This window comes from Nuphar pumila, chromosome 13, assembly GCF_984573655.1.
Source record: "Nuphar pumila chromosome 13, dmNupPumi1.hap1.1, whole genome shotgun sequence".
Classification (NCBI taxonomy): domain Eukaryota; kingdom Viridiplantae; phylum Streptophyta; class Magnoliopsida; order Nymphaeales; family Nymphaeaceae; genus Nuphar; species Nuphar pumila.
Window position 1 is genome coordinate 11,785,006 of NC_143261.1, and position 12,759 is coordinate 11,797,764.

A 12,759-nucleotide genomic window follows, 5' to 3' on the forward strand; every position below is an offset into this window, starting at 1 on the left:
CCAAGTAGTGTTCATTGCCTGATTGGCAATTTCAAGAGTAACAAAATCTTTAGATATTCAAGACTCCCAAGATCAACCCACGAAAGATCAAAGCTAATCAAGGAATAGATGCTATGTAAGATCAAATTCAGATCGAGCATTGTGCAACCCATTAAGTATTTAGCATCACCTCTTATTGTGCATAGACAATCAGTTGTTCCAGGAGAGAGAGAGAGAGAGAGAAAGAGAGGGGTGGGGGGGGCGGCAGAACCATTGGAGTAAGATAAATCTTTTACTATATGCAAAATTTGTATTGTATGTATATATACAAAAGGATATTTTTTATATTCAATACATCCACTAAAATTCGGATGCCGAGGTGAAGTTCTAAGGATTGAGAATGAGATTGTTATCTCAACAGCATGTCAAGATGTTGAGCAGGGTGACTCTTGCATTGATCAAGCACCGAAACACACCCTCCAACTCATCCTCAACTTCCTTCGAGCAATGCTCCAAATTTTCCATTAGCCTTTGTGCACATTGAACATTGTCCTCTACCAACATTTTGCATGAATGGCCACACAGAGTAAACAAGGCCACATCGAGCCTCTCAATTTCATTGGTGTTCTCCTCCTTATCACCACCATCAAGCCTCTTTGAACTCAACAATTTGAATCTCGAGAAGATCAATCGTGAGGAGTTGTGCACAGAGATGATCGATGTGAGAAGCTCAAACACAGACACTGTTTTGACTCTGACCTGCCTCAGGATGTCATCAACCTTATCCTTACTATCATTAGAAGGAAAGGCAAGAACTTCCATACTTTTCAGCAGTTGCAGGCATTTGGTCATATCCTTTTTCATTCTCTTCCTCCTGCATTGGTATCTGCTGATACCAACATCAAGATTTTGATCCCTTCTGCGAAACATTGACTGAAGGCCCTGTTGCTGCTCTCTCATCTGCGTCAGTGAATCCTTCACCATCCCACAAACATCCAACAATCTTAGGAAGCCATCCACCAACTGGCTCACAAAACTCTCTTTTCCTTGGAGAGCTTGTTGGGTATGAGCCAATTGTAGTAAGTCATATGTGCAGCAGTAGAGATCTTTAAGGTGGCCAAGGCCAGTGCTTGTCAAGCTGCAGCATGGCTTCTTCCCAGGTGAGGCTTGCCCACCTTTCACAACTTCAAGGCATTCTTCAACACTGTGCAAGATGGGGTTGGACCTTGTGGGCAAGCTAAATTGACCTAGTGTGGAAAGAGTTTGTGGAAGAAGCTGTCATTTTTCTCTTTCTTGTGTCTTTGTAAGATGATAACTGTTGGTTTTGAAGATGAATACTGGTTTGGGTCCTCTTATATAAAAAGTTAAAGACTAGTAGGGGAGACAAGTGGAATCTTGCCTTGTTGGAAACTGTTAATGAACATGTGGTTTATGTCTATCCGCCATTGGTTTTCCCATTGATGCTGTTCTGTTTATTTAACAAGAAACATAAGATGTATGTGCGGATAATGAGGAATCAAGTGTGGATTATCATATTTTGTTGGTCTCACTTCTTTTATATGTATATATATATATATATATATATATATATAAAAGAATGGCATGTTGTTCGGTGCCCAATATATTTTTGTATAAAAAATCTTATTGCTTTTGCATAAATAGGTTCTTAGTCAATGCTTTCGATGGATCAGATCTCCAACCCGCATCCATGTTCGTTTTCCCTACACATTATACAAGAGTTTTTGAAACAATGGAAGCACTGGTTCTAGCTCATATGATAAGTAAGTTCCAGTAGCCCAATCTGCAGATGTAATCCGGACAGATCTAGATCCATTTGACCCCATTAAACTAGGTAGGCTGGATAAGGGTTCAGATCTGCCTGGATCCAAAACAGACTGTAGTCAACCTATCCTTGCTGGTGAATGGCCATTCCAAACTAATTATAAGTAACACAGAATTTATTAGATGCTTGCTACCATAGTTTGAAGCATGGCATGGTGGTGTATGATTATAATACTGAAAATTAGGGACTCTAGCCCACTTAGAGGATGTCATCATCATTATTGTCTACCATCAGCAGCAGGGATTTAAGAATAAAACTAAAATATACTAACCTAAAGATGAAGAGTAGTTGAAATGGATATCGAATTCGAGTCATTTAATATAAATATAAAATGCAGGGAGTTGTTGGAGCCCTTAAAAACTTGATGATAATATCCCACACAAAGGAACAAAGAAAAAAACTGCTTTATCTTCTCCATCATTTTTAATAATGATGGGTTAGGTATGGGTTTGACCAAAGACTTTCAATTATTGCATCCATGCTTACCAACAATATGGTAGTAGCCAAATGACACCTATAAAGCAGATTGCTTCACATTTTCTAAGTAAATTCCTTGTCATACATTGCAAGATTTCCATGTGGATTGGATAAAAAGATGATGAAGAATCAAAACATCCCATCTTTAGCTCAAGTGCTTGTCTTCGTTCAGAGATGCACAAGATATAAGAATGCATTACAACGAAGGTTAAATTTTTAAATCTGTATTCTTTATCATATTATCAATGCCTCTTCCTGTGAGGAACTTGACCCAGCATAGACCATAGGAATGCTCCAATCTGGAATAGCTTAGTGAAGCCATTAGACGTTTAAGTCATCGACTAGGGATGTCAATGGGCTGGGTTTGTGCCCTACCTGAACCAGAATATCCGGGTATGACAATAAAAAACACTGACCTGAATATCATTTGAGTTAACCCGACCCGCCTGGCCTGAGTATTATGTATGTATTATTAAGTGTAAACATATGCTTTAAATAACCTTTAAGTCATACAGATCAGGTTTGGGATTCCATTTCTTGACCTGACTGGCTGTTATTTGAGCCGAAACCACAACGCTGATGGGTTGATAGATTACTAGGCCCTAGGATATAAAGAACAATAGGATCAACTGCATCATGTCTGAAGAGGTGTAAAGAGAAACATGCTCAATATGAATGTAGAAGGGTCATACCCATTTTGCAGCCCCATATTCCTGGATGCTAGATAGCTGAGGTGCAAAATGGAGTCTCCTAACTTTTTGCTTCTTGCACCAACAAGGCTACTCTTAGGACTTGAACCGTGTTTCCATACGAGCAACATGTGATGCATATGCAAACACCTTGGTAAAATGAAGTTCAATGAGTAATTTGCCTATGCATGCCAGATTCCTATCTGCTAGAGAGAAGTCATAGGTAATAGCTAGCCGCAACAAACTTCACTGGTTATATGGTTCAGCCACTAAATATATTTTCACCATTAAGAAATTATGGGATAGAAACACCCAGTTATGTTGGCAAACTTTTCATTAAACAACAACAATGAGTGGCTCTAATCTGCATTTTTATGACATTTTCATGTAAATGCCCCAAATTCACCGAGATTTCATACTATGCAAAGGGAAATTCTGAACAAAAGAAGCTTCAAGTCTTGTTCACTTTTTTACACCCATTTTGCTCATATTTTCAAATATTCTAGCTAGTCCAAGTCAGTAACAAAAAGAAGAGAACAGAAGGAGATTTCAGTAATGATGTTACAGTTTCACATGACATTTCCAGTCAACATTTTCCAAATTATTTTTCCAGGATTCTGTATAAGAGGAGCAAACTTCATAGGAACATATGCAAGGATATTAAGAATTGACATTTTTATCTAGATTTATTTACATATAGTACTTTCTTAGATGATTTCCAAGAGATAGAAAAATACAAAGAAACCATATTTATAAGAGAAGAAATAACAGGGGGAAGAATTCAATAGGCATAGTGACATCCCATTATGGCTTTAGAAGAGGCAGGACAGGTGTTTGAGTGGCAATTGATATAGAAGACATCAAGAAGCATTTACTTTCCTGCATCTTTTGTCATTTGCTATGTATCGAAAGCATGGGTCCCATATCAATAAGACTGTTTTTAAGTCAAACAAGGAAAAGGTCTCGCCGGAAGAGCAAATAATCATAACATAATTCTCAATCCATTTATAGCAACGTAAGATGCTCACAAAAGTAAATTAAAATGTAAACCATGAATTCTCAACATGAGGTATTAAACTGCAGAATAAAATTGACATAACACTCAACAGAAAGCTAACAGTAAGTTGGTCATCAATCAAATGGTAGAAACTTCCCGCATTTGATTACCCAAATTTTTTACATACATTAGATTTCTTAAATATTAAAACTTCATGTTATATTAACTCTTGGGCAAACAAAGAAAAAGGTGTAACTGAAGCAGTTCATCTTGTGTACAAGCAAACAATAAAACAAGAAGCATTTGCCTCATGTTTAGGCTCCACTTTATTAGATGCAGATACAAGAGAGAAACAGAGCTGCCCAAGTTTCAGTGATCATCTTGCGGTTTTCAATGAGATCCTTGCAACAACAACAAAGAATGTGTTGTTATCTGCCTCCCACGCTGACTTTACAAGTGGAGACGAACATCCAGGTAATTTAGTAATTGCATGAACTAACAAGAAAAAGTTGTGAATAATAAGGCATCATAATAAGCACTTTGACCAGCTAGAAAAGTGGAAGCACTCAGAATGTTCACATGAAGCTTTACAGCCAAAGCTATCTCATAGCATCATCACTCACCAGACCAAAAAAGAAACTCACAAGAGGAGCACAATCACTCCAAGTCCACAGTTTTAAGCAATTATAATACAATACAACATACAAAATTATTAAGGAACAAACCATGTCTAAGCAGCAGCTCCAATTTATGCAAACCCTGCATGAGGTGTTGAAGACTCTTCAAGACATTGAAGCTAGCAATATCAAGAACAGAAGGGCTGGAACTGAGAATGAATGGCATCATCCAGCCCAGACAGCAGGACCATGCCAGTTTCCAGCTTTGCTGCTGTAAGAATAGTGTTCAAAATGGCAAGGATAATGAATAAGGCTCCTACCCAATGCAAGAAACCTCCTGATTCTAGGGCCAATGAACTCCAGCAAGCAGATGCTGCCCTAGCCAACCAAAACCAGCCTAACCAGTTGACGGCATCTGTGATGCCAAGAATCGTTGGATTACATAGACTTTATTTTTTATATTTTGACTAACTCATTAAAAGTGCCAGTAAGCAAACCTTGACGCATGTAATATCGTGTGTTTTTCTATCATTTTCAATTATGAGATTTTTGCAAAATTTAACTAAGACCTAAACGAGACAAGTAAGATTTGATAAAAGAAATTATTTTTAACATTTAAAATCAAGCAAAAATTAAGCAAAATTTGAGTTAAATTCAGACGAAATTTAGGTAGTATATCATTAGATGCGTCTCATAATTTTGAAATCATTGATATTTTATTTTTTTGAATTCAGGCTTCAGTTGGCTCAAAAATAACATTTTTTAAGAAATGATCCACCTCTATATGACTAATTCTGGATTGGATCAGATCGAATCAGATCCATTTGATCAAAGTTGATATGGATCTGGACTCAATCTCAGATGCATATTAATTAGGATCTGGTTCAGGCTGATATCTATATGGATTTTGATTATGAATTTGGATCTTGAATTTAGATCCATATCCAAAATCTCAATCCAACCAATTTGAAGCTTTAAACTCAATTAAATAGTTAAATTTCATGTTAAGAAGACTCCCAGAGGAAGGAAATGCCCTCTAAAACATTGTTAAAATTTATTATTTAATAATTAAATAGTTAATAATTAATAAAGTATAAATTTTTTTTTTTAGGTAATGGCGAAGTTTCATATTTGTAGAACTTCACCTAATTAAGAGACTGTAGAGGGGCATCATTCTCTAGAAAATCCCAAATGTGACGGGGGATAATTAAGTGAAAAAAATACATAATAACGAATAGTAAAAAAAAATGAAAGAAGTGCTTGGAAATAGAGTTCTACAGTAGTAGAACTCTATCTTTTAACCAAATGGGGGACTCTGAAGGGGTGTCACTCTCTAGAATAGCGCACAAACTATATAATACAAAAAAAAAATAGAAAAGAGATATAGAGAGAGAAAGAGAGAGAGGAAAACTAGTGGGAGCGGAGAGAGAAAGGAAAAAGGGAAGGAAAGAAGAAGGAGAACGAAGGAATAAGATGTTCTTTCGTTTCAGGCATTTGCCGAAGTTTTTTCATTTTTTTTCATCTCCAATCGAAAATACAGGTTCCTCTTTTGATTTGAACGAAGAGAAACAGTTGAAATCAGGTTTATGTGAGATTTTTAGTGAAAAAAAAAGAGAAAATTTGAGCTTGAATACATATATATATATTGTTAGATCAGTTGTTGATTTCTTTGGCATAAACACGATTTTTGATTTGCGTGTTATAGTTTTTGTGTTTTATAGTTGAAATTTGATTTGTGTGTTTTAGTGTTAAAAACAGCAAACCTAATCTGCGTGTTTGCATGTTTTAAGACTGTAAACCAAACCCGTCACAGGTCCCATTATACTGTCAATAAACTTTTTTCTTTAATGAAAATCTGAACTAAAATAACTATGTTCTTGTGACTCTCATTAAGACATGTTTATATATGTAGTGAAAATCAATGATTGTCAAAAATATATTGTTTTTGGGTGATTGATCAGACCCAGATACATGTTGTATTGGGTTCTAACTAGACCCAAAAATACACTATTTTTGCGTGACTGATCAGGCTTTCATAACTGTTATTTTTTTACACTTGATTTCAGCATCAGTGTTGTTTGCTTATGCACTTGATTTGCTTGTATAAATATGCATCAGTCATATATTTTCAGCATGCTATTTTTTTGCATTTGATTTTTGGTATAAATATACATTAATCGTGTATTTTCAGCATGTTGTTTCCTCCAATTGGTTGTTGTCAAAGTTATGTTTAAGCGACCGACATTCAAAACAGTTTTGCTAAAGTTTTGTTGGTCGCGCAAAAAAAAAAGTTTTTGAGAGTTGGTTATGTATATATATATGTGTGTGTGTGTGTGTGTGTGTAAAACCCGAAATTTTTATTTTAAAATAAGTTAAATTATGCAAATTGGGCCTAGATCCAGTTTCGGATCTAAGATCCATAAAGGATCCATATGTAAATTATATCATATTTAAAATATATATGTGTGTAATTTAATAAATCAATAAAAAGATTTATAAGATTATGCAAGGGATCCATAGCTGGATCCATTTGGACTCAGCCTATGGATCCACTTTGCAATGGGTTGCGGGTCCAAACTTGTGGACCCTAGTAATCAAGTGAACATGCACCGGGTCCCGGGTTCGGACCCAAGTCATGTCCACTGTTGCAGGTAGGTTACGAAAAGAAAAAAAATAAATTTTAATTTTTAAAAAAGCAAGAAAGCTCTTGGACCCGGGTCGGACCCGACCCGGATCCGTAACCCGATAGGGTTTTTAAAACCCTATATCGGGCTGTTTTTGTTTTAAAAGAAGGAAAGAGCAAGAATCGTGCCTAGGGCACGATTCCTGTCCTTTCTAAAGGAGCAAAGGATGGAAAGGGAGGGGGGGTCGGCTGGCGTAACCGATCCCCACCCATCTCGGCTGGAAAGGGGGGGGGGGGGGAATCTACCGATAAAAGGGAGTGGAGAGGGGGTCTCTTCCCTCGTCTCCCTCGTTTCACCCTTCCCTCATCTCTCTCTTCCCTCATTTTTCTCCCTCTCTCGTGTGGGCGAGCTTTGAGGAGGAGGTCGCTGGAAAACAACACCCACCAACAGCCACCACAGCCACAGTGGGTGCCCCTGTCACAGCAGCTGCAAGGGACGTGACTCCAGCCTTCGATCGCCTGAAAATTCTTCAAGAGGTACGGGCTCTCTCTTTTGAAATCGGGTGAGAAAATGGGTATGGACTGGATTCCATGTAATCTTTTTGGGAAATATCATCCTGAAATTTCTGTTTTTCTCTTTTGGGCTAAGTGGGTTAGATTAGAAAAATTTTAGAGGTTAGAAATTTTGGCATGTTACATCCAATGTTTTACACTTTGGTTTTTCCTATATCTGGCCCTTTTCTAGATGTTGTATGACTGATAGTGTAGAAATTATTGGACGCATATATTGTGTTGTAAAAGTTTATGGTATCGCATGAAAAAAAAAACACCGTGAGCATGCACCTTCAATGGGGTGTGGCTGTGTCTTAAGAAAAAAAAAATAAAATCCATGTACTTGTGCTCTAAAGGAAGTGCCTTGCAGGTGCGCCTGTAGACCAGTCAAATTCTAAATAAAATATGCTTTCTTTTTGGGTCTTGGATTCAAGGCTTTTGCCTAATCCTGCTATGTTGTGTTTCTTGTGTCCTCTAATATTGTTGTCGTCTTTGCCATTCACATATGAAATCACGGTCCAGATTTTTCATGATTTAAGGTTTTATAAATACTGAAAGGTTAGAACGATTTACATTAAGATTGGGGAGAAGTTCTTATCTACATATAAATCATTTCTGTAAATATGACTCTTCAAATCTTAATGTGGGATATTACCTAGTTAACATTATTGCAAAGTAGCTGACTTCTTGTTGTATTATATGGAAAGAAGTTGGTGTACCTGTTTCAGTTTATGCATAAAATTTTCAAATTTGAATGAGACTCACCGTCCACTTAGTGAAAAATTTAACTGCATGAGTATTATCTATCTTGACATATGGGCAATATTTCTTTTTAGGATTTGAAATACTGTATGTTTATGTGCTTTCAGTTTTGGTCTTAACTTACTTTTGCTGGGATATCTAAATGTGCATGCACTGGGCAGTTGGCTTAGTTGAGAACATTGGTGTTAAGTGGTATGGTTATCCCCTTTGGAGTACTTCTGGAAAAAGTCTAGATGCAAAGGCCTATGCAAGCCTGTGGGGCTATGAAGTGTACCCACAACAGTTGTCATGGTTTCGTGTCAGGTGTGCATGATTGGTCATGGTGAATGTCATTGGAGCACCTCGTTTTAGATCACATATTAAAAAGTAGCAGTTTTGGTAACAAATGGGTTGATCTATTGTGCAGGACTGACCTGGCACTGATACTTATTTCCATCGGTTTTATAGTGCATTTTCCCAGATTATGTTATTCACAATCTTTTATTTTGTTTGAGTCAGGAATTTATCTCTACATGTTTGTTTTATAGGCATGGTTATTTCCTGTTTTATTTGGTTGTCTCATATTTTTCTAATTTTGTTTCTTGAACTTGTTTTGTACATTAATATCAAAGGCTAAGTTGCATTATTTCTCTAGACATATAGCATTTTTTTCTGTATGGTTCATACTTATACGTTGTTAACTTAAATCCCTTCCTTGAACATCATAGGATGGATGCTGGTCAGGCTGAACCAGACCCATCTTCCTACCAGCTGGACACCTGGCAGCCCAGCCGAGTGGGTCGGTTGGGGCATGCTAGGCCCTGTCAGGCCTAGTCCAGCCCGGTTGGGCTGGTGCAAGCTCGGCAGCATTCTGCCAGGCCTTGGCAGGGTGCTCACTGGCCCAGCTGGGCGTGCATGGTGACTGCCAAGCTCAGCCGACCAAGTCAGCTGGGCTGGAGCCGAGTCCAAGCCGACTGTTTGTCAGCTGGGTGCTGGAGCAGTCTCCCTTTTAAAAAAAAAACATGTGTATATACATATATGTATATATATACATATAAAATATATATGAAGTTTGGTATTGGGCAGACCCAAATTCTCTGTTTATGAAAAATGAATTGGTTAGGCTATGCCTGCAAATATTTCAGATTATGTTAATTGTATTGGGCTTAATCATATGCATACAAAAGGGGTGCTTTTCCTTATGTGAATGAACTTGTTGTGTGATACTTATTCAAAATTGTTGTTGCAAGCAGGCTTACTTGTGCAGGTACATATACGAAATTTAGGTGCTTTTGCAAGATCAAAATAGCATGAGTGTTCGTACGTTTTAACTGAAATAATTCATTAATGAAATCATGCATTTGGCAGGAATTGTGCAATGAATGAAAGTATGCATTGCATTGTTGGTGTGGAAACTCGTGCTCATGTATTAAAATATTATTGATTTTGGTCGCAGAAGAATGTGCATTGAAAAGTGTGTGATAAGAATGCATAAGTTGAAATACTCTTGATGATTTTTGCTTATGAAGGCATTGATGGTCAATTGGATCATAAGGGGCTGGGTGAGCCTCGAGAACCAGTCGTTCTTTGTTTCAGTTATTTTGATGCATTGCAACAAATCAATTGTGAGATTGATGTTTTATCGCACTGTTCTATGTTGTCACGGGCTGTGGTCCCGTGAAAAGCTTAGCATGCTGATGTGCAAGCTTATGTTATTAATTCTGCATGTAAATTCACAAATGTAAAAGAAATGAATTAATAACCAGATAAAAGGAAATAAAGAACAGTGTAATTCACTTTCTCCATGATGTCCCTGCTTTAGCGTGGGAATCTTGGATATTGCGGTTTAGGGGAAACCGTGAGAATACAAAAACTCTGTGTGCATTTTGTTGCCCTTGAACCCGATATTGAGGTTTTTCTCCTGGCCACGGTTTTAGGGAGAATCCGCCACTTTACCCGGGAGTGGTATGTTAGTCACAGCTGTGAGTTTGTTTTGGTATACCAAGAAAGTGGCGCCAGTGGATGCTGTTTTCCTTGGTGTCCCCGACTTTGGATGTTGTTTTCCAAGGTTCCGATAGATGGTGTTGTTTTCTGATATCGGTCGAGGGCTAAGTTTGGAACCCGGTAACAAAATACAAATTGTGTGTGAAGCTACCCCGGGAACCCTACTTGACCTCGGAGATTATACCCGTTTGGTGTATCCGCGGGCAATGATGAATTAAAAAGAGGAACTTAAGGATTGTGTGCATTTAATAGGACATGCATATGGAAAGAGGAAAACTTAAATAGAAGATAATAAATGGTTCATGCATTGCACATAAATCATGCATATTCTTGTTCTACATTAGTTCATGCATGTTTAACTGTTCACTCGGTTGTTATATTTTGATCATTGTATGATGTTGATCTCTTTTGCCTTCAAATGCCTTTATTGATTAAATTATAATCACTGTTACTTACTTAGAGTTCCCTTATGCTTAATGTTCATTTTATTGTTGCATAACTGGTTAATTGCCTTATAATTTGGTTATAATAATATCCTTCTAAAATATTACATGGATCTTATTTATGCTCTTTTTCTTATTTGATTCATTAGGGAAACCTGTACGCAGAATTCTTCGGATTTCTGACCCTCTTATTTTATTGGTTTTTCCCAGGCACAGGTGATCAGTGAAGTCGACTCGCTTCTGAGGGATACGAGGGTCACATTTGTTTCAAACGACTTCACTTACGGACAGAGTGGCTCTACTGTTATTTTCTTTTAGTTCTTCTGATTTCCTGAAATTTGATATTTCACTTTTGACATGGAACATATTACTCTTATTGATTCATTAATAAAAGAATTCAGTGGATTGGTTATGATTGATAAATGTAAGTTGGTTTGTGGTGTGTGGTTATCCAACTGAAATTGGAACTGTAGGGACCCCAGGTCTCTAGGAAGTTTTTCGCGACTCTTAGAAAAAAAAAATATTCCACATTTTTCAAAGGTAGGAGTTGGGGTCGTTACAGGTTTGGTATCAGAGCAACCACAAAGACTTACACTTTTATCATCTTTCTTGTGTTAAATTTCTAAATTTTGGTATATGAGCCCTGTCCTGAAGCGTCGACAAGTGTGACTCGTCCTTTAGAGCAGTCTTCTTCACTGGTATGGCTATTAAATACTTTTACTTTAAGTATGTGAATTTGTGTGATTGATTTAAATTATAGTTTAATATTCCTTGATATGAAATTAATAAGTCTTGGTATGATTACGTGAACGATCATTGTTCGTGATCAACCCTAAGGGGGTAAGATAAGTAAGAGTCTGATTTGTAGAAAGGATGTACGTTGTAGATGTCGCATTATACCCGCAGAGGTGCTTCGTCCTCTACTGCTGCTCCTGCAGACTGGCAGGAGCAAAAGGATTTCATGATAAAAGTCATTCATACCTTGACGGAGACCATGACGGCTCAGGCGACACAAACAGCGTCGGCGCTGCAAGCGGCCCAGAACCTCCAGGCTGCACAAACGGCGCAAGCGGCACAGGCTGCCCAGGCAGCTGCGCAGGCAGCCGCACAAGCAGCAGCTCGAGACCCTTCTGTCAACGTTGTTTCAAACACGGGTAGCGTTTCTTTCGAAAAGTTTCTGAAGTTGGATCCGCCAATTTTTTCAGGAGAGGCAAACCCAGAGGCAGCGGAGAACTGGGTTGAGGAGTTGGAGCGGGTGTTCGACGTCTTGTCTGTTCCTGAGGACAGAAAGACATCTTTTGGCACTTACCGTCTGAAGGGCGATGCCAAGAAGTGGTGGGACACCCTGCGGAGAGTGAAGTTCGCCGATTGGGACGAGATCCCCTGAGAGACGTTCAGGGAAGAGTTTCTGGACACGTATTTCCCCGCTTACGCTGAGGAACAGATGCAACGGGAGTTCCTTGATCTGACTCAGAGAACCATGAGTCTGGTAGATTACACTACCAAGTTCCGGAACCTCGAGAGGTACTATCCGAACCTCTTCAGAAATGAGAAGGCAAGAGCGTTGAAGTTCGTGCATGGACTAAAGGATGGATTACGAGCTTGTGTACTGTCAGGTCGGCCTCCTACCTTAGCCGATGCAATCGAGTCAGCCACGGTTCTGACCAAGGACTGGGAGAGGTCTAGGAATGTATCACAAAAGGGAGGCACGAATGGAGGGAATGCTTCGGGCGGAAAAAGGAAGGACCCGCCGATAGGCGAAAAGACTCAGGTTGGCAAGAGGCAGTGAACCCA

At 38.4% G+C, this 12,759-nt stretch overlaps 1 protein-coding gene across 1 annotated transcript; it reads right to left on the bottom strand.

The window, feature by feature from the left end:
* Nucleotides 1–393: 393 nt before the first annotated feature.
* Nucleotides 394–11,961, bottom strand: LOC149817766 (uncharacterized). Its single transcript, XM_089986078.1, has 2 exons — nucleotides 11,947–11,961; nucleotides 394–1,254 (listed from the first exon to the last, which is right to left on the bottom strand). Exons 1-2 carry the CDS (start codon nucleotides 11,959–11,961, stop codon nucleotides 394–396), a joined length of 876 nt encoding a protein of 291 aa, XP_089842204.1.
* Nucleotides 11,962–12,759: the final 798 nt, after the last annotated feature.